This window comes from Rhinolophus sinicus, chromosome 8 (assembly GCF_057876585.1).
Source record: "Rhinolophus sinicus isolate RSI-liver-muscle chromosome 8, RSI-T2T, whole genome shotgun sequence".
Lineage (NCBI taxonomy): Eukaryota > Metazoa > Chordata > Mammalia > Chiroptera > Rhinolophidae > Rhinolophus > Rhinolophus sinicus.
The window spans coordinates 46356973-46380455 of NC_142508.1; the positions used below are offsets into that span (position 1 = coordinate 46356973).

General features: G+C 35.7%; 1 protein-coding gene across 7 annotated transcripts; it reads right to left on the reverse strand.

The window, feature by feature from the left end:
• Window positions 1-1426: 1426 nt before the first annotated feature.
• ZNF146 (zinc finger protein 146) lies at window positions 1427-23453 on the reverse strand. Of its 7 annotated transcripts, none has more exons than XM_019749943.3 (4): window positions 23256-23437; window positions 21253-21330; window positions 14849-15083; window positions 1427-6443 (listed from the first exon to the last, which is right to left on the reverse strand). In XM_019749943.3, the coding sequence occupies exon 4, from the start codon at window positions 5655-5657 to the stop codon at window positions 4779-4781; it is 879 nt and encodes a 292-aa protein (XP_019605502.1). In that variant the 5' UTR covers window positions 5658-6443; window positions 14849-15083; window positions 21253-21330; window positions 23256-23437; the 3' UTR covers window positions 1427-4778. The 7 variants fall into 7 exon arrangements, with proteins under 7 accessions (XP_019605502.1, XP_074171925.1, XP_019605503.1 ...); XM_074315824.2 differs by having other exon boundaries at window positions 21257-21330; window positions 23256-23397; XM_019749944.3 differs by having other exon boundaries at window positions 1427-5781; window positions 23256-23397.
• Window positions 23454-23483: the final 30 nt, after the last annotated feature.

Consider the following 23483-nt stretch of genomic DNA (forward strand, 5'->3'; position numbering starts at 1 on the left):
TTAATTCTACCCAGCTAACAGATTTATCCTAAAGTTCACTCTTGCAACCATCTGTATTTTATTATTTCTGGAGGATGACCTCATTATTTAGAACTTCCAATCAATAACACTCTCAAAATTACCTTTCATGTGACAGGTTATCTAAATAAGTCTCTCAAGTCTGATATTCATCTTAGGGTAGAAAAATAATCACTGGAGAAAAGCCACCATTAGTATGTTCCAGGTTCACTCCACAAACCCCAGGGCATGCAGTTCAAATTGGACACTTTACTTAGAGATGTCTGAAACGAGTGTTGCTTGATAAGGAAAAAAGTTTTCCTAAAAAATGTCAGAGCCTGAATCAAGATATTTTATTGGGGACCTATGAGAATGCTTCAACTTTTTAAGTGTAACACACTTCTTTTTATCTCCTCAAACTTTGCACTCTTTCATTCTAACCAACTTCAACTGGTATTTCATTGAAAAAATACAACCAACCAGATAGGAACTCCTTTTATTCCCCCATCACCAAATTCTCTTATCTGCTTGCACTTATGCTTATATTTCTTCCCTCCTGTTCAGAGAAAGTAACCCAGTTCCAATCAACCACTAATTGGATTATCTGTGCAACAGCTCATCTTCTTTTGGCTTCTCAAATACTTGTGTCCTTAAGCCATCTTATTGGGTTATTACCATCAGTTTTCTATAGATTTCATCTTTAATAAACCAAGAGCAAAAAAACCCCAAAACCCCTTAATCTCACATCTGCCTCAAGCGGACTCATTAGCCTTTATATTCATTATTTATCTAGTATCTGGCATGTAATGGTTGCAGGCAAATATTTGTGAAAACGTTTGCAATAATAGCCTTCTCTCCCTCCCATCTATTAAGTTTTTTTTTTTTTTTTAATCTTTTATTTAAGTGTTTTTTTCCAGGACCCATCAGCTCCAAGTAGTTGTTTCAATCCAGTTGTGGAGGGCGCAGCTCACACTGGCCCATGCGGGGATCGAAACGGCAACGCTGGTGTTACGAGTCGTGCTCAAACCAATTGAGCTTGCCAGCCACTCCTATTATGCTTCTTATGGCTATTTCATAATTTATTTTATAATCTTAGCTCACTAAGTAGATGTAAATCACTAAGCTTGTCACTTACCTCTCATTTTTTTTCTAGAAATGAAATGGAAAAATGACATTCATACTGTCTACTACCCAATAGAGCTGTTCTGAAAATGGTTTTGATCATCAGTTCTCTTAAGTGTGGTCCCTGGCACAGCAGCAGCAGCATCACCTGGGAGCCTGTTAGAAAAGCAGATTTCCAGTCCCCACCCCAGATGTACTGAATCAGGAACTCTGGAGGCTGGGCTCCGCAACAAGCCTGCAGGAGATTCTAATGAACAGTGAAGTTTCATTACTGATTTTGATGAAAACACTGGGGAAAAAAAAGAGCTAAATAAATGCCAGGTTTTTATTACTTCGTATGAAAAATCACATTATTCACCGGTGGTAAATAGTAAAATTACAAAGCCAGGTTTTTAGAAAATAAGCTTGTGTTGCTTCACACTATTTTAAGCACAAAACATCTTAAACGTGAAATACATCTGTAGTCAAGCAAAGAAAGCAGATAGTATTGCTTACATTAACAGACACAATCAAGGAATACCTGAAACAATAGATGTACCAAGGTTATGACTTACATTAGGACATTTCAGAGATATTGTTGGGTTTGGGGTGAGCATAAATGAGGACTCTGTGGTCCCTCACATGGTTTGGGTATAATATAAAGGTAGCTAGTACTATGTATCCAGGCAACGTGGGATTAATCAAGACTTATAAATCTTGACTGACAATTCAGGCGTCCAACATTCAAGATACTTATATCTACGTTCTATCAATTATGATGAAGAAAGATGTACTTAGGGGGTTCAGATCACCTGCCTCCTGACATGCTGAGTAAAACGATTCTGAATTTCAGATTCAACTTCCCTCTATGGGCCACAAAACTAGTCTTGTTGGGTGGGGGAGAGGAAGTCCTAAGCCACAGTCAATAAATATACTGGGGGTGCCAAAAAAAAAATGTATACAAGTGGACACTTTAGTCAATGCTGCTCAAACAGTTCGCTGTAATCAGAAGTGTCTGGATGCTAATGGTAACCACTTTGAGCACCTCTTGTAATTGCAGAAGTCAAATGTGACTTGTATTTATCTTTTGTTATCAGTACATACTGAGTATTACAATTATAGTATTTAGGAAAGTTTTCCTTTATTAAAATGTGTATACATTTTTTGGGCAACCTCTGTACATTAAGGTATTGATTGTATTCCTGATTTTGTCTTTGGGCCATGCTTGATTTACTGTTGACTCCAAAGCTGCACAAACACAGGAGCAGAGTTAAGAGAAGAGCTAAGTGAAGCATAAGAGATTAAGGAGAAAAAAGTAGTTTAGGAAAATGTATCTTTTGACCAAAGTATTTTTGCTACTGCAGGTGATAAATGGAGGCAATTTTAAAATAGTATACAAATATCTGATGCAATTCTTAGATTTAGTATATAACATCCTTTGTTAAAAGGGGGTGGGGAACTCCATATTAGAAAGGACTAAGTCTTATTTAGATAGGTAAGTATATAATTCATGGTCATGCCTCCAAAAAGGCTAATACAAGATACAGTAATGCTGCGGCATTTAACTAATGAGTTTAAGAGCTTTCTTGAAAGCAGCTTGTGAAATTTCAAAATGCTGTATTGCTGATGTTCACCATTATACAAGAAAACCTTTAATAACATTATATCAAGTTACTGAAAAGAGGGACTAAATAAAAAACATCTTCAGGAAGGACTGGTTTACACCACAGAATTCTATTCAGGGTCTGGACCACTTTTCGAATACCCATCCCATCCTCTCCACTTCTGTAAAAGAAACAATAATCTGGTGGGGGGAGTCCCTTCACAGTGTATACATATATCAAACCATCACGTTGTATACTTTATCATACAATTTTATTTCTCAATTACACCTCAATAAAGCTGGGGGGGGAATATAAAAAGGTGTGTTTGTTAAAGCACTGGGAGAAATAGTGTGCATATTAAAACTGAGATACAGGTGTTAGCATTTAACTCAAATTGTGGACATTGCAGAAAGCTGAAGGTTTTATTTTTTAAAACAAAACAAAAACTTAATTTTTAATGCATATGCTGTTCCCATGGAAATTTACAGAACAGGAAATTCGACATTCTAGAAAGTTTACCTAAAAAGACAAATTATATGAAGTACGTGTATGTATCCTTATTTAACTAAAAGTTCTTAAAATTTTCTAAGCTCAAATGGTATGCTGCAAAATGTTAGAAATGTGAAGATAGACCATATAGTGTACACTATAACATGTAAAAATAAATTAAACAGATTTGGATTATGCTATCATTTTTAATTTTAATAAAATAGATCATTTCATACTACATAGAGAACAAGTTCATCCACTCATCATTGATTAAAATTTTAGAAATATTTTCTATAAAAAGTTTAGTATTTGATTGGGAATGAATCCATCTGAACATGATTTCTATAGGTACAGTGTTCCCATCCTCACCCCCATTCTTGAGAAAATTTAAAAATACAGAAAAGTACAAAAAATATGACAAGATATCCATATACCACAATCCAGAATTATCCAGTATTTTGATATATATATTTACTTGCAGTCTTTTTTGTTTTTAAAAGAAATGGATGCTTACATATAAAATGAAGTCCCCTTTAACCAATCCCCCACTCCACCCCTCCCACACTCATCCCCTTCCCTTCTCCACTCTTCACAGGCAACCACTATCAAGAGTTTGGTCTGTATCCTTCCAATCCATTTCAAAAACATTTTTTAAAAACATACATAACATATGTATCCGTTACTAATATATAGTACTGCATTCTGTGAGGGAAGTTTTAACTCAAATTTACAAAAATGTCAATGCATTAAATGTGTCATTTTGCAACTTCATTTTCTCCCTCAACCTTTATGAGATCTCTCTCTGTAATACAGATCTCATTTGTTACATTTTACACATATACAGTATCCCATCATAAGTATTTTCCATTTTAATTCTTGACGGGCATTTAAGTTGTTTCCAATTTATGGCTACTACAAATCATGCCACAGTAAATAGCCTAGTACGTATTTCCTGAGCATAAAAACTCAGAATAGAATTGCTAGGTATTTTTGTTATAAGGAAGGTTTTCCTATTCCCAAGGTCCTAACCATTTTATTAGAAATATTTTTCATATTCCTGTTTTTAATCCCCATGGATCTTACCTTTGTGTACAGTTCATGGTCTATTTTTTTCCTTGGAGAACAAGTTACCTCCAAATCATTTTTTAAATAGTCCCATTATCTTCTCACTTCCTGATGCCATTTCTATCCTATTCTATCTAAACTCTAATAAATGCATAGGTGATTCCAGAATCTCTTCTGTTCTGTTAAATCAATACCATGAAAGTCTTTTCCTTATTTTCTTATCACAACTTATTTTTCTTATTATATTGGTGAAGATCTCCAAATCTATGCAGACAGCAATGATAACAAGCATGTTTCCATTTCCAATTTTAGTGGAAATGTGTCTAAAGTTTCAGCATTACTTTTGCTGTAGGCTTTTTTTGTTGGGCACAGGAATTTTTATAGTACAAATGTCTTTCTCTTCAGTATGAATTCTCTGGTGGCCCGTAAGTTTTTAATTTTTGTTTCCCTCATTTATGACGCTTTCCTTCAAAATGATTATTTCTGATGTGCTATCCAATTTTCAAGATATTCACAGGATTTTTAATGAGTATGAATTTTCTGGTGTCTAATGTGATGTGACTTCTGGCTGAAAGCTTTCCCACATTCACTACATTGATAAGGCTTCTTACCTGTGTGGATTCTTAAATGCAGAGCAAGGGTTGAGAACTGAGAGAAAGCTTTGCCACATTCATTACATCCATAGGGCTTCTCACCTGTATGGCTTCTCGCATGCACAGTAAGAGATGAGCTTTGAGAGAAGGCTTTTCCACATACATTGCATTCATAAGGCTTATCACCTGAATGAATTCTCACATGTACAATAAGTGATGTTCGTTGAGAGAAGGCTTTTCCACATTCATTACATTCATAAGGTTTCTCTCCAGTGTGAATGTTTTGATGTTTTATGAGGTACTTCTTCTGGCCAAAAGCTGTTCCACATTCACTACATTTAAAGGGTTTTTCTCCAATATGAATTTTCTCATGCTCAGTAAGGTTTGATTTGCCACTGAAGGTTTTCCCACACTCCTTACACACAAAGGGCTTCTCTCCAGTGTGAGTTCTCTGGTGTCTGATGAGGTTTGACTTCTGAATGAAAGCTTTCCCACAATCCTTACACTCAAAAGGTTTCTCTCCAGTGTGAATTTTCTGATGGGTAAGGAGGTTTTCCTTCTGGCTGAAGGATTTTCCACATTCATTACATTCAAAAAGCTTCTCTCCAGTATGGGTGTTCTGATGTTTAATGACATACTGTTTTTGGCTGAAGGCTTTTCCACATTCATTACATTCAAAAGGCTTCTCTCTATTGTGAAAATGCTCATGCTCAGTGAGGTTTGATTTGTGGCTGAAGACTTTCCCACATACCTTACAAGCAAAGGGGTTTTCCCCACTACAAATTCTCTGCTGACTGAGGTGTGACATCTGAAAAGAAGCTTTCCCACATTCACAAGGTTTCTCTCCAGTATGAATTTTCTGATGAATAAGGATTTACTTTTGGCTGTAGGTATTTCCACATTTCTTACATTTGTAGGGCTTCTCTGTGTACCTTTCAAATGTAAAGTAAGGAATAAGGTTCAAGAGGAAATTTTTATCATACTCAGTTCAAAGCTTTCTCTCAGAGTATAAATTTTCTAACATTCAATGAAGTTTTGTTACATTCATTGGCTTCTCTCCAGTATGGATTTTCTTCTGCTCAATAAGATCTGTCATCTATCTGAAGGCTTTTCAATATTCCTTAGAACAAGGTTCCTCTCCAGCCTGACTTCTACATTTAATGAGGTGTGACACGTAAGTGAAAATTTTCTCACAGTAAATTCATAGGGTTTCTAATCCAGCATGAATGCTCTGGTATCATGTGGGGTTCAAATTTTTTTAACTGAAGGCATTTCTACACCAATTTACTCTTAAAGATGGTTCCTACCATAAGGAGTAAGCTGTGGCGGGATTTCCAAACTAATAAAATTGATTCTTTCCTACACCACGTCCCTCACAATTAATTAAGTCTAAATTGTGTTTGACACTCTTTCTAGGTAAGTTGGAAAAGGTGTTGCCTTAAAAGATCTAACGTCTGAGATCACAGGAAGTATCTTTCCAATTTTCTTATATTCACTGCTTTTTTCCTCAGTCTGTACTTTACTGGAGATGGATGCCACTTGCCTCCCAAGTCTTGTTGCCTCTCTATTTGCTCATCATCTTCTCAGGCTTCTTCTAAAATGGAGTACAAAGAATCATCATTTAAAGGAGTTAAAGTATGAAGTGCTTAGAACTGTGGCTGGCACATGATAAGCACTCAATAAATGTTAGCTTCGTTATCGCCATTTATGAATTTCCCATTATTAACAACATTTTAGAGTATGCTTTTTGGGATTAACTCTGCTAGCTCATTTCCCAATATAAAAGAAGCCTTATGATCTATGTTGCCAACTACATTTTGAGAAGGAAACCCTGTGGAGGGTATCTGAGTAGAAAATTAACATTCACGGATACCCAAAGCTTACATTACTCTTGAAAAATAACCTTTCTCATTTCATAATTCAGCAATTCAGTGTAACAAACAATGAGCAATTAATAAATAGGATAAAAAGATGACCAAATAAAATTGAGAAAGTCTACCTGTGATGCCTAAGAAAGGGAAAGGAATAACCAACAACTGCTTCCTCCCAAAACTCCATTAAATGACAAAAGGGAAAATGGCCCAAACTCACAAAAGGGGTATGATATGAGACATTAATACACAGATACTAACGAATTTTTTGATAACATAAAGTACATGGAAGATTTTCAACTTACAGAAGAGCTGAGGAAGTTCAAATAACATAAAGGTACTACAGAAGAGGATGCCAAGTCAGGCAAGCCAATTTGTACCACAAAATATCAAAAAGACTCAGAAAATGGAGGAAAATCAAGTACCTCAAAACAAGGAATAAAGGATAACAGCTGAAAAAAAGATTGTATAAGGTGGAGTTGGACCTCTATTCTCCCGGTCTGGAGGACAAAGAAAGGATCACTCTTTTATATAAAATGGAAGTTGTTCTTTGCAGAAGTTTTGATCACAGAATCCCTAGACTCAGGAGACACCCAACAAATGAGATGCCAGGGGAGAAGTGTTATATTGAAATCAATGTGACTAAATCTATATATAATATGGGGAGACCTTCAGGACCATTCTGCGGCTGAGGCAAAACAAATGCTGGCAACCAGGTATATACCTATACCTGTGAGAAGGACATGAAAAGGATCCTTCTCTGGACAAACTGAAAGGCCCATGAAAAACCTGTAGGGTGCCCCTCCAAGATACTTACTGCTTGTACTCATTTCTTTTGTCAAAACAAAGGACCTGGCCACACCTAAGTTTGTGAAAGTAAGGCAGTATAATCCTTCTTCAGGGAGGATACCCTGGGTCCAGGAGGCATTTTACTTTTCATCCACTTAAGTCTACCATATGACTAGACCCACCCAAGCACAAAAGAGCTTACCTTGTAGTAAATCATTCTTAAATATGACTGTGTAGCCAATATTCCACACACATTTGAAGAAGCCCACTAACGTGAAAGATCAACACCAAGAGAAAAAAAGAAACTCTAAGGGAATAAAGGTAAGGCAAAGCAAACAACAGAACCTAAAACCAATCACAGACAGTTAGAAAATATTTTATCAGTGAAATAATAAGAAACAGAAAAAGCTCCCTTAGAAATTAAGACTGGGGTGAGGGAGGAGATGAAGTAGACTGTATAACCATTAACCAATAATAGGGTCTCCTTATTGCAGAAGGATTATATTGTTCCATCCCAGGAAACTCAGGCATGGCCAGGTACCTTGTTTGACCAATGAAATATAAGCACAAGTATCATTTCCAGGCAAAAGCGTTAAAGAGAGAAATTCAAAGGATAAACCAAGGTAATACATGTACTAGCTGAGTTAAAAAAAAAGTTCCAGAAAAGTGAAAGGAGAAAACTGATTAGAGGAAATATTCAAAGAAAAACAAAAACTTCCTCTCCTCTCTATCATGAATCTCTAGATTTTTTTAAAGGGCCCACTTGGTACCTTGCACAGCAAAGTAATAAAAAGTGCATACCTAGATAATTACTGTGACATTTCAAAATAGAAAATAAAGATCACAAATGCTTTTGAAAAAACAGTATATATCATTCAAAGAAAACAAGAATCAGAATGACATCAAATTTCTCAACAGAAAGGAAGCTAGAAGACAAAATTCTGAGGGAAGAATTCTAAGCTTATCCCATCAATCCAATGGGACAGTCAAATAAAGCCATTTTTCAGATATGCAAATACCCCCAAAATGCACCTTTCCTCTCGGAATGCCACTAGAAGAAGTGCTCCACCAAAATTAGTAGTCAGAGAAGGCAACAGATACAGTATCCATAAAAGAGGAGATGCACAGGAGAAAAAAGAAGAAAATTTCTATGATAATGGTGATAGAAAGCTACAAAATAAAAGCTATCAAGTCAGGATACCACCACCAGTCCAGATTGAAGTAGGAGGACAAAAAATTCTAGGAATAAGTATCTCCAAGGGGAAAAATGGAAAGAGATTTCCCAATGCATTTGACCATGTGGAAACTTGTGGAAACTAATACTGAGAGCGCTTTTAACCATTCGGAAGCAAGTCCGAGAGCATCTGTGCTAAATACAGAAAACCAAACAAAAAATGTATGTCAAATATCAATTCCATGAAAAGCAAATTTTATACATATATGAAATAATTGTATATACATACATGTAAACTTCTGTTGTACATCAAAGAATGATAGTTGGTCTCAAGGAAAAGCACCTGGGCAAATCATTTAAGTTGTGAGCTAAACTAGTCACTTTTTCCATGGGAACCATTAATTCACTTTAAATATATTAATAAATGACTGCCTTACAAATTATGATTATTCATACTTGGGTATTGTTTGGTAGGTACTTCTTTCAGACATAACAAAGACAATCTTTTAAAGAAAAAAACCGACAGTACATGTTACCAATGATAAAATTTGAGTTTTCAAGCAAAAATTTGAACTGACTTTTAAAATTAAAATTCAGTATCCTCCACCATGAGATTGATAGCTTCCTAATTCTTAAAAGACTTCTCTAATGAGACTGGCGGTGGTGTTAACAAAAGATGACATTTTGGTATTATATAATCGGATATGTCAACATTTGAAAAATCTGCATAACTCAGTTGATCAATGCATAGTGTTACAAAATCATACATGGGTAAGAGATCCATTCAAAGTTTAAACAGACCAAAAGTTTAAGACATGGATTTTACGTAAGAAAATAAAAAATCTGATATAGTTTCAAATTCCACATTGAGGTTAATTTTGAAAAAATTACCACTTGTCGTGTGTTGGTGGCGTGCCAAAGAATATCCACAATTACCTGAAAGACTAGTAAAACACTTCTTTTGTCTACTACACCTGTATGAAGCCACAGTTTTAAAATATACTTCAACCGAACTACAGGTTACAAGAGCAGAAATGAGGATCCAGCTGTCTTCTATAAGCCAAACAGTAAAGATATTTACAAATGTGCAAAATAATGCAATCCTTCTCACTAACTTTTTTTATTTTGGAAGTGTTATTTTCACTAAGAAATGTAATTTAAGTTTACATGTAATGGGATTAGTATTTGTGTATTTTAAACAAATAAATGCTTTTAAAAGTCTCACAATTTTACTTTTAAATAAGGTAGATTATCACTAAAATCCATTATAAGCCAAAGTTCTTTGGGGGTTCTCAAGTCTTAAGAATATACAGATTACTGTCAATAGGTACCCAGTTTCCTTTAGCGGTGACAAAAAGGTTCTGAAATTACATAGTGGTGACCTGTACAACTTTGTGAATACACTAAAAATCACTGAAATACATACCCTAAAGGGATGGATTTTATGTTATGTGACTTATATCGCAACAAAGCTGTTATTAAAAAAGAAAAAGAATGTACAGAGACCAGAAAGTTTGAGAACTGCTGCTTAAAACACTTATTATTCATTCAATCAATACCTTTTTCTCTCCTTAATATTTGCCTGGTAGTTCTAAGCTCTAGGGATAAACAATATTTAACAAAACTGACAAAATTCCATGCCCTCATCAAGTTTACATTTTAGTGGACAAATAATAAACAAACAAAGGACACGGTTTGTGAAAAAGTTGTAACTGCTACGGAAAAAATTTAAGGAAAGGGTAACAAGTTTCAATTTTAGATAGAGTGGCCTCTGAGAAGGCAAGATTCAAGACACGAAGGAAGAGAGTATTCCTTACAGCTATCTGGAGAAAAGAGCATTCTAAACAGAAATTAAACAAGTTGACAGGCTCTGAAGAAGAGCCTGCCAAGTGTATTAGGTGTGCAGTGAGCCACGATTACACACATTGCATTCTTCATGTCCGCTGATGGCTGAGTCTGCCACCTTGTATTTAACCATGGACTCCATAAAACCTCCTGGAAGCAGCTCTGGTAACACGCTCCGAAAAAGACTTCTCCAATCTCATTTCCTACTTAGAAACATCTTTCTCTAAACTTCTAATCACAATCAGATTCACTTTTCCTCAAATAAGTGTTTTATATGAATTATTTTTAAACCCAAATTTGTATGTAACTATATCTTAACATCTTACTATATAGCCTGAGATGCTGGATTACGTTAATGGCTCTACTCTTTTCTTTGAATGGCTGACAGTTAAGTATTTTTTAAATATTGGGGGCAATACCAAGGCGGGGGGAGGACAGTTTAGATTATAAAGACAAAAAAAGACAACCATATCCAAAGTTTAAGCCTGGATTCTGGCATTTAAGAATGCTATAGAAGGTATTTGGGAAATAACTGGGGGAACATAGAAGGTATTTGGGAAATAACTGGGGAAACATTGTGAGTATTACACAATATTAGGGCATTATGGCTAATTGTTTAAGATATGATAATGTTATTTTTGTTCTATAGAAAAGAGCCATTATTTTTAGAAAATGAATACTTAATTTTCTAGGAGTGAAGTGTCACAGTGTTTCAGCACACTTAATACGCATGCACAGGGATACACACATATGAAAAAAAACAAATGTGGTAAAATATTAACTATTGAATCTATGTGGTGGGCATATAAAAAATCACTGTACTCTTCTTTCAATGTTTTTAATGTTAAATAATCGAAAAACTGATAAATAAATCCTTCCGTAATAATTAATACATTATTTACTAAGTACCTCATATGTAATCAAACTACAGACGGTAAAAATAAAACATGGACCTTCCCTTCAACAGGTTCGTAATATAGATTCCAGACACGAAAGAGGATTGACTGAGGACTTTTGAATTTCTGTGGAAAATGTTACGCAGCATGGACAATCAGAGGAGATCGATAAAAGAGAAAGTAACAGGTTCAGATAAGTAGGACCTGAATAGATAGAACATTTCATAATCAAAGGCCAAGATTCAAAGAATTTTACAGACAGAAGGAAATATGTTCAGTTTATATTCATACAATTATATGTCGTTTCTTGATTAGATTGAAGATTATCTTTTATAAAGGCTTGACTGACCATATCACAAGGACCACGAGAAAAGAAATAATCCAGATATCATATGAAACTGTTTTGAAGTGATCTGTGGACCTGAAAATAATGGGCTGAAATCTCTAATTTGAGTAGGATATTAATGACTTCACTGTCTGACACAGTAAGAATGAAGTCAGTCAGGCAGTTGTTTATCCTGTAAACAGGTAAAATTATGGCGGGCAAGACAAAAAGGCTGGGGGTGCCAAAATAAAAATTGGTATTATAAAGAGTTTCTTCTAATTTCATTTTTTTTTTTAAGAAGGGTGCAGCTCACAGTGGCCCACGCGGGGATCGAACAGGAAACCTTGATGTTATCAGCACCACACACTAACCAACTGTGCGAACCGGCCACACTTTTTTTTTTTTAATTAAGGAGAGTTACTTCTAATTTCAGAATGAATGAGTCTTTTCTGGGAATTCATTTATAAAGGGAAGGAGAAAACGTAGAATGGAGTGTTCTAGGAGCCATCTACAGCAAGAGGATAGACAGAAGAAAAAATAAATAAAAGCAAAAGATGAGGAAATACTTAGAAAGATAAAGCAACATCTCAGGTCATCAAAACACCAATCAAGCAGAAATGGGAGAGACTTCCTAGGGGGGTAAAACGTTACATAGATACTTTCTTCTAAAATGGTAAAATAAAAAAACATCTCTGCCCATTTTTCATGTGTGTGAAGAAAAAAGAGAAACAGAAAAAAAGGAAAAGAAAAAAACTGCATTGTTGGTAACAGTAGGAACTAGTTATAATTCTGTTTTATAAAAAAGGATGTGAGTGGGCAGCTGCCATTGCTATTTTTAGGAAGAGCTCTAATGCACAATGCTCTCCTAAAACATACAACACAGCCTCAAGGGCCAAATCACCACCTCCTTGTTTGTAATAACAGAATCCAGGGATGTTGGGGGCATACAGGAGACATGCTGGGCCCACCGGCATCCCTGAAAGGTCGGAAAAGTAGGACTGGCAAGGGAAATGCAGACACCATCACTTTATAAAGCAGCTTGTTAGTATAGCAGAACAGAAAAGGGTCACAACTTTTATTTCCCTAAATTCCTGACTTATATATCTAATTGCCTACCTGAATATGCTCTTAGATGATCAGTAGACATGTCACAATTAACAAGTTTAAAAGAAAACTCGTGATTTATCTTCAAAATTCCTGAAGTCTTCCTATCTCAGTGAATTCCTATCTCATTCTTTTAGTTAAAACCTTGGAGTCATCAATGACACCTCTTTCTCTCCTAACAATCTATGGGCCAATCCTGTCAGCTATGCCTTTAACATAGTTTAAGACTACTTGTCACTAGCTTAACTACTACCATTCTCTTACCTAGATTACTGCATTCGTCTATGATTAATCTCCTGGACTTGTCCTACCCCCATACCTTATTTTCTATACAGCAGCCAAAATATAATTCTGATGTTATGACTCTTCTGCTCAAAACCCTTTCACGGTCTCCCAAATCACTCAGAACAAAGGCCAAAGCCTATGATTTGGCCTATTATCTCATCAAACCTATTCTTACTCCCTTTTGCTCACTCTGTTCAGCTCACTGCCCTGATCACTTTCTTCAACAACAGGCTCAGCCTCAGAGCTTGTAATACTTTTTGTTCCCTCTGGCTGAACGTTCTTCCACCAAATTCTGCAAGCTGCGCTCGCATACTCTTTAGATCATTTTTTCAAATGTCATCCTCTTAATGAGTACTTTCCCAACCAACTGGCCCACCAAATGCCAGTTTTCCTTGCTTTATTTTTCTTAGCACTCATTACCATCTGATAGATTTTTCACTTGTTTACTCATAGTCTATCTTCCCCAATTGGAAGATAAGCCTCAGGAGGGAGGAATTTTTGACTGCTTTGATTGATCACTAACATTTCCCTAATACCTGAAATAGTGCCTCCTCATACATAGCATTCAAAAAATACTTGTTGAATAATGAATATACCATTTTGGTAGAAATGTAAATTGGTTTACTTCTTTTGAGAACAATGTGCCTATTTCTAGGAAGTCTATAAACGTATCTTTTACCCAGCATTTCTACTCAGAGTAATTATGTAGTTGTACTATCTGCATAGCTCTGCAAAGCAATATAAACAAGTATATGCGCTTGTGCCTTCAATAGCATAAGCCTGGAAACAACCTAAATGGCCACTGATAGGAGACAGAGGTTAAACAAACTATGTTAATAGAGAATCTCTCCAAGAAAAAAAACACAATAGAATACATACCACCATTTATATAAAAAGGAAAACAAAGGACTTATACATATATTCGTATTTGCAGCAGACTCTATACATGCTGGCTTATTCAGACTACTTCAAGAAGGATACATGTGAAACTCTTAAGAGTGACTGTCTCTTTGAAAAAGCATAGGATTGAGGCTCAGAGAGGTTAAGAAGGGCCTTTTTCATTTTTCACTTTCATATTCAAAATTTTTACAAGTTCAAATATTACATAAAAAACACACAGACCACACATTCGGACACACACACACATTAAAAAAGCAGATCTGATTTCTAAGGCAACAACTGAAAGGTATACGGGGCGGAAGGGAGGGAGGCTGAGTTTGTTGGTGTATAATGGGGAAGTTGGATAAGAAGACAACAGCAAGTATGATCACAGATGTAAAACATAATTCTGAGGCATTTAACCACTGAAGAGTGAGAAAGTGGTAAGCAATAAAAGGAAACCTAAATGTCAGACAGTATATAAAAACTTAAAAACTTATAAAAGACGATGCACGAGGAAAGGAGTCTGTACACACTGGGCGATATGAGACTGAGAGTACCAATGAAAGAGAGAACAACCACACAAAGGTAGTACAAATAAGTATGAGTGTGGACACCCAGATTAGAAATAAAAGGGGCACCTAGACCTCTAGAATCTAAGGAGTACTGCAACAGAAAAAAATGATGATTGGAAATGTCATTCAAGTATCTAAGAATTCATACCAAGTGATACTTCAAGACTAGGGCCTATAGGAAAACATCCTTAAAAGCATTTCAGAGTCGTCAATACTGACTGAACAACTGTGACTTGTCTGGTTGTCATTCACTCACCTGGACCAATTTCCTTTCCACTTCTTTCTCCACCATCCAGTTTATCTTCTTGCTCCAACAGAGGATCACACAAAGTTTAGTCAGTTTATAACCTGCTATTGGGGAAATGACACACCACTAGAAGGTTAATCCTGGGGCCAAAGTACCCTCCAGAAGTCAGGCTGAGCCTTGGGGTCTCAGGGCCTTCTGAAGGATGAGGAAGGTGCAGTTTCCAGGGATGCACAAGGAAGCAGCCCTGTGAAAAAGAACAAAGCAATGACCTTTTGCCTGAAAGATGAAAGTACAATTATATGAGCAGAAGGACTAAGACTATTTGAATCCTGAATTTCAAAGCCATGCTCATTAAACCATTTAAACCTCCACACATCCTGAATATGGGGTGAGAAAGGAAACCTACTTTCAGAATTTTACTTACATAGAAACATATTCACACTTTACCTAACTACCGTGTTTCTCGAAAATAAGATCTAGCCGGACCATCAGCTCTCATACATCTTTTGGAGCAAAAATTAATATTAGACCGGTCTAATTTTACTATAAGACCCGGTCTTATCTAACATAAGACCGGGTCTTATATTAATTTTTGCTCCAAAAGACGCATTAGAGCTGATGGTCCGGCTAGGTCTTATTTTCGGGAAAACACAGTAGTTGCTAGCGGTTATCTAGCACTATACTCCTGCCTAAGTTCCTGAGTGGGTTTTAACTGTGGCCCTTATTCCTGGATGAATTCAATACTCATATCTATGACTATAACGATATATGCCTATCAGAACAAAGCACAATGGATACAATTTGTGTAGGAAGTTGTTCTGACAGTATTCAGGAATAAAAACTTAAGACTTTCCCTGGAATCCTACCTAATATTTACTTTGTTTGCATTATACTCTGAGTGAAACTATATATTGGAAATGTCCTGTAAAAATATATTCATCCATTCATTCAAAAAACATTTTTAAAGACATTTTTAGGATAACTGACAAAATCTGAATATGGACTAGATTAAATAACAGCGAGTTTCTGAGTTTGACTGTACTGTGGTTGTAAAAAGAACCAAATGTAAATGATTGGTGAATTTGGGTAAAGGGTATGTGGGACTTCCTGTACTATTCTAACTTTTCTATAATGTTGAAATCATACTTAAAAAGCAAAAATTACTACTTACATAAACACTATCTATACTATGTTTGTTGAAAAACAATTTGTACGGGATGTGGCAGAGATGGGAAGCTTAGAGCCTGATTTAAACAGTAATGTATATACAGAACAGAGAGAAATGAAAGGGTGAGTTGCTGAAGATAATCTGCAAGAGGAAGGAGATCAAGCCTGACACTCTGGACACTGAGTATCACGTTTCTGAGGAACATACAAGCACATATATCCATTAGGCAATCTCATATGTAAATGAGGAGCTCAGAATAGGCCTAGAATAGAAACAGAAATGTATCAGTTGTCAGAATATCACTGCTGCTAAAGACATAGATGGAATGTTACTGTGACTGCTTACAGAAAATATACACAGTATGTGAAGAAGATGGTCAATGACAGACAGTCTCTTAGAAACACCAACAATCAAGGAGGCCAAAAAAGTTTTACAGGAGCATTGTGGCTGCTTAGTTTTGAATCTTTCAAATACTTCTCTTTTTTGAAAACCACACAAAACATCAAGAATAACGGAGGAATAATACCAACCAGCCAGTTCATACACTGCCTCTTTAGTGAAACCACTAGAGAGAATACGTTAATGCTAAATTATATGTAAGCGTGGCCCAAAATATCCAAAATAACAGAGGTGGTACAGGAACCACAATAGTGTGGTAGGTGTAGCAAGAACACTAGACAATGGTGAGAACTCCGTGACATAACAGATCTCAGAAATAACTAGCAAATATTCATTCTCAAAATGAGGGATTCACCCTGAGTGAGAAATGTGGTAAACAAATCTAATAATGAACAAAACCTAGGGACAAGAAAACCCTCCTAAGTTCCATGTATCTCTGCCAAAGGCAGCCCAAATAGGAGGCCTAAATAGGCGTTGCAAAGAAACCTAGAAAATACAGGAAATGCTGAGGACTTCAAAGTCCAAAAATCTGCAGCTAGTATTTCCTTACAGAAGCAGGCCTCACCCTAAGAGAAAACTCAGAAAAGAAAAAACTCCATTAAACAGAAAGGACTGCAGGAGTAAGCAGAAAGAATAGGCTTAAAAAGTGCAGTAAGTCTTTAATGTCATCAACAGGTTCTGCGACTTTAAGTGAAACGATGCATAACGAAACCAATTTTACCACAGGCTAATGGATATAAACAAGAGTTCAGTCCCTGTGGCATCTCATCAACATAATAACAAAAGGACATGGAAGGAAAACAAAATTATTCCAGGACCTGCTGTACTTGGGAGTGGGGTGTCCCCAGTATTTAGCAATATATAAAAGTGAATATATCATCCTAAAAGGCAAGTACTATGAAGAATTACGGGAAACAAAGAGATGGTGATAGAAATCTGTCTCATTAGGGTCAAGCCAGAGAAGGTGTACAAGTCTCTTGCTTTAAAAAGTAGAAGAGCACGTGAGCTTTGAAGCATAGAATGCTACCATGCCCACTTTTTCTTGGTACTTGTCTAGGAAAATCTATCTTGTACAAGCATGAGTAACACAAAATAATTTGTCTGTATCCCTACAATGATACTGTAAGAAACAGTGAAAATGAACAACATAATTTTCCAATAGTTAAATGAACTCATATGCAAAATACTGCCACAAAGCAGATATAAAAAGGAAATATAATATCAACAAAGTAAGTTTTTAAAAGACACAAACTTTAAGAAACAAGCAAAGCTATAAAAAGAACACAAAAGATAAACAAAAAAACTGAGTAAAGAAAAAGGAGGGAAAGGAAAGAAAATACAATAGGAATGTCCCTTACTGGGCATCTTATTTTTGTTGTTTGATTTTTTTTTTAAGATTGCAGTATCAGAATTTGGAGGGATTTTGGTTTCCTTGATTAACATAATCTTTCCTGGCTGTTGCATCTGAGGCACAGCAGTGGCCTCAGCCTTAAACTTTTTGTTTCTACTCACATCCCCAGAGACCTAACCAGCATGAGTAATCATAATCTTTATCTGACCACAAAAGCCAGCATCTTATCTAATGCAAAAACACTGGAGACATTTCTATTAAATTCTAAATAAAGATAAGATGCCCACTGACTCAATTATAATTATAAATGATTGTTCAATAAGTTAAGCAGGAAATAAAACTAATTTATAGAAATCAACAAGCTTCATATATACAACAATGACTCCATTCACAATAGGAATATGAAAGATTGTACCTAGAAATAAACTTAGTAAGAAGTGTCTACAACATATATGAAGAAAATTTTAAAACACTCCAGAGAACCCAAAAGGATACTGTACATATTATGTACATGGATAGTATTTAACATCACAAATATCTAATATCCCTTTCCCTTAAGTTAAAGTTTAATGCAATGTCAATAAAAATAAGGATTTTCCCCCCCTAGAACTAGACAAGCTGATTCTAAGGTTTATATAGAAAAACAAACAAGCAAGAATACCTAGGAAACTCTGCAAAGGACAAGCAGTAAGAGACTAGCTATAACAGATAATAAAACAAATTATGAAGCCTCAATAGTAAAAAGATAAATATTGGTACACAAATACAGACTGGACGATGGAGAATATAAAGTCCAGAAATAGACCAAATACACATGAGAATTTAGTATACGGCCAAAATGAAATCTTAAAATAGTAAAGCTAAGACCTCTTAATAAATGGTGTTGGAATAACTGGGTAGCCAATGGGAAAAAGATAAACCTGGACATACACCCTGTACCATATAGGATAGACTCTAAACAGATTACAAATATAATTATGATAATGAAACCCTATAAAAATTATAGCCTTGTAAAGATTTGAAAGTTGAGGTAAAATCTAGAGTAAGAAGGACTTTCTAATGACCATAAATGAAAAAACCAATAAATTTAAATACATAAAAATAAAACCTGATTCTGTATTGTTTGAAAAAAAACCACAAAAAACAGAAAAGACCACTATGAACAAAGTCAAAACAAATTTAAAACTTGGGGGGAAAAACCCCATAACTCATTTCACATATGGCTAAACTTTCTAATGCAATATGAGGTCCTAGAAGAAAAAAGGCACCCCCACAGAAAAATGTGGAACAGGATATGAACAAAAAGATCCCAGATAAACACATGGGCTCTTAGACATATAGAAGATACTCAACCTCACTCATAACGAGGGATGTAAATTAAACCTACACTCAGATACTAATTTTCACTTATGCCTTTGGCAAAAAAATCAACTATTCAACATTCTGATGGTAAGGTTCTAGGAGAAAGATCTCTTGTACTTTGCTAATGGGAGTATTAAGTATGTAGCTATATAAGCAACTCTACTTATAGCAATCTACTTTAGAGAGATTCCTGTGTAAGTACAAAATGACACAGATAAAAAATTATTCATTACTGCAGTTAGTAACAGCAAATGATTGGAAACTACCCAAATGTCCAACAAAATGTTCAACAACTGAATCAACTATGGTACATGCACACAATATCATCTTAATTTATTCAGCAGTGAAAAAGAAAGATAATGATTAAGAAAGGAGCTTTCCAGGACATATTTAGTGAAGAAACTGAGCAATGTACCTAAGGAGGGTGGGGGATAGGAATAAATATACACTAGTGGCCCAACAAACAAAAAATCCAGTTAATAAGCAAGAAACAAATAAGAAAATATACTTAATTGAGACAAAGAAGAATGTGATAGGGGAGGGAAGCAGAATAAGACGAGCTTTATGAAATGTATTTTTTGTTGAATCAGAAATGCATCACTTACTTTTCTAAATACTCAAATTTATTTTTTAAAAAGCAGTCCTACTAGAAAACAAATTGAAACAAATGAACCCAACTGTACATTAACTTGGTAACATAACTCCTCAAAGGATTTATCTCAAATGACTTTAGAACAGAGAAATTTGACTACACATCTTTAGTGGGATGTTTTCTGTAGACAAAAATAGCTACAAAGAAAATTTTCACATGATAGTGTTTATGGTTACTATTAACATCAGCATTGTTATTTTGAAACCATTTTCTTTGTATGGTAGGGCAAAGCAATTAAGTACCAATGTTAATTTGTTTCTAAGTTTTTTCTATAAAATACAACTAGGATCTAATTGTCAGGCAAAAATACTGTAGCATTGATATTGAATTAGAAATACTAATATGAACTCATGGTTTTTAAAAATAGATTTTCTAGCTCTGGCACTGAAATGGCCTTGAAACAATGTTACCCCTGCAGCAATGAAAACATCCAGCACCCGGTCTATAACATAACGCCATTCTCCAATAAAAGGAACCAGAGCTCCTTGGAGACATGGCCATTTCCAAATCTGGGAGGGAAAGTACAAGGTGGGCCTACAGTGCCAGCAAGCTCTCAAAGTTAGATGGCATGTCAAAATGAGGCAGGAGTCAGTTTGAAGGAGCATCCCTGAGCTAAAACTGTGATAATATGAGTGTAGCAAAGAAAACTAGTTGTAGTTATTAGAACACAACTTTAAAATGATGCTTAAAGTCAAAAAAGGCAGGAAAATATTAACATAATCTGAAGTAGCAATGAAATAAATGTAAAAGTAATGAAAAAACTAGAAAATAACTTTGCAACCCCTGAAGAAATTATCGATTCAGCCAAGATTTATTTACTCATGTTAAAACCATCCATTACATAACTGACGGGGAATGGACATTTGCATGATACCAAACTAAAACCGTACACGTTACACTTTGGTCATAAAAGGAAAAATACAATCATTAATGGTGGACCAGTCATATAGTATGTCTCTCCTGATAAGCAATTTGAAGATCATTTCTTATGGATTCTGGCCAAAAAAAAAAAAAAAAAAAAAAAAAAGCCACAATTGGGATTTTTAAAAAATATCTTCAGAGATTCTGAATTAGAACCATGAGAAAGTAACCGTCATAAAAATCAAAGAACAAACTTCATGAAGGCAGTGGTGATGAGTTTCTAAGATAAATGTAACTTGAACACAGAATGCTAATTTCCTCATTTCAGTTGTAAAATAATGTCCCCCCCAAAAAAAATTTTTAAATGGAAGAAAAAAGCACCTACACATCTGAATCTTTCAGAAATTTCTACCAGAAACAGTACAAATGGCTATACTATTCTGAGGAAATATTATTTTGCAAATAACAGTGCTATTTAACATTTATCCAGTAGTTAGTACATACCAGGCACTATTCTTTAGAACTTAGAACTCCATAATCTGCACAACCACCATGTGAATAAAATACTATTATTTTCTCTATATTACTAGATAAGAAACTGAGGCACAAGATTTAAGTACCTGCCTAAGGTCACCAACATACAAAGTGGCAGAGGAAGGAGTTAACAGAGGCAGTCTGGCTCCATGGCCTACTTCCTCCTTTGAAAACAAAAACAAAAAAACATTTTAACTTTTGAATATATACTAAATTCATGTAGTTAGAAAACAAACATACAAAGGTATTTGCTTTTGCCCTATCCCTGTACCACTACAGCCAATAGAGATAGCCACTTTTATTAGTTTCTTGTGTATCTTTTCAGTTTTTTAATGGAAACAAATAAAAATATATTATTTCTCTCCTTTCTTATTCCAGATGAAGCATACCATACATTCTACATCTTGCTTTTTTCACTTAATATACCTTTGGAGTTACTTCAAGTGTCAGTATAGAGAAAGCTTCCTCTTCATTCTTTGGAGAGCTGTATATTATTCTGTTGTACAAATGTATCATAATTTAATCGAAAGTCTCCTAATGATGGGCAAGAATTGTTTCTAATCTTTTCCTATGTCAAACACTAATGCAATGAGCAACCTCATACCCGTATCATTTCATGTAAATGCTGGTACATTTGCAGGATTAATTTCCAGATGTGAAATAGATGGGTCAAAAAGAAAATATACTTATAGTTATTAAAGATAGTGCTGAATTGCCCTTCCTAGGCTAGCTTCATGCTAATATTAACACTATTAATTTCCAAGGATTTATATTTTCAAATATTGGGCTCCCACTTGCCACACCACAACTGCTTTTTTTCAGTTTTACTGGCTACGTTAGTTTATTTTTCCATATGTAATGTAGAATCAGCTTACCTAGTTCCAAACGAAAACAAAAATTGTAGATTACCTTTACTAGGACCTCATTAAATTAATAAATTTACTTAAGTTTCACATTTTTTATGACATCTTCCTGAGAAATGTGGTATTATCTATTTGTTCACATCTGTGTCCTTTAGTAGTATTTTTAAATTCTTCCTAATAGTTTTGCATATTTGTTTATTCCTCAATATTTTTTTATTGCTCTTGTAAATACTGTTTTTTTTTTCCTATCATGTCTTCTAACTGCTGCTGTCTATTTGAAGGCTACAGATTGTAAATATTAATGTGGTACCCAATAACTTTATTTAACTCTTATTATTTAAAATTATGTGAAAGATGACTGTGGGTGGATTCCTCAGAAAAAGCATCTTTGCAGACAAAATTAATTTTCTTCATTACTTCACAAATCCACACAATCTGAGGACACGTCGATTCATTCGGGAGTTAGGACACCGAGAATCTAGTCCCGACTCATGGATAAACATTGCAACAACTAAGCTTTCTTCAAAGAACGAAGAAAACTGTGCCTAACCTAGGACCACAAACCTTGACTCTCTAATCCTGGGCTTTCTGTGCTACGTCACTATGCTTCTCAAAGTGCAACGCTGATATTTAATCTAGGGATTAATTGCATCCCTATTTAAGTACCCCAAAGATCGGGCGATTTGAGACCGTATGAAGCAAGCTCCCTCAAACAAAAAGTTCCTTTGAAACATTCTTGGTTGCTTAAAAAAAAATCAGGGTGATTTTTATTCTACCTCAATTAAAAAAAGCGTTTTTATATAAAAATCAAATTTTAAACTATTTACCACTTAGCTTCCCCCCCATCTTCAAATCTTGAACTAAAACACATGATCCGGGAAGATGGCACCGTTATCATCAGCACTTTCGACAAAGTGCGGCTCAAATGTTATTACCTCAATGCTGGTCTCGTATAGCTGCCTCTCAACCGCATCCGTACACAATCCTGCAGCCACACTTTCTCACTCAACAATCTCAAACATCTGGTCAAACTTGTGGTCAAACTTAGGGTTACATACGCTCAAACCCTCCTCAGAGGCCCCCAACCCCACCCCACCCCACGCCACCCGACACGTAGGCCAGAAGCTCAAAAACCCATTCCTCTCCCCCGCGCCGCTCCCCAATAGATCCGGAATCCTCCCCTTCAACCTCCCGGACCCGACCGGCACAGGACGCCCACATCCCACCTCCTACTTTCACGCCACGTGGATCCAGGGGCCGGACTGACCCACGGACAAAGACCAAAATGTCCACTCCGTGCGCTGCGCCTGCGCACTCCGAGGACTATTGAGCTCTCCCACAAGTCTCCGCGACGCTGCACGCACCGTCATCGCGGCCAGGCCCAGGCTGGTATCTGATTACCTTCTATCAACAGCGGCGCCGCTTTTCTGGCCTTGGACTACATTTCCCATAAG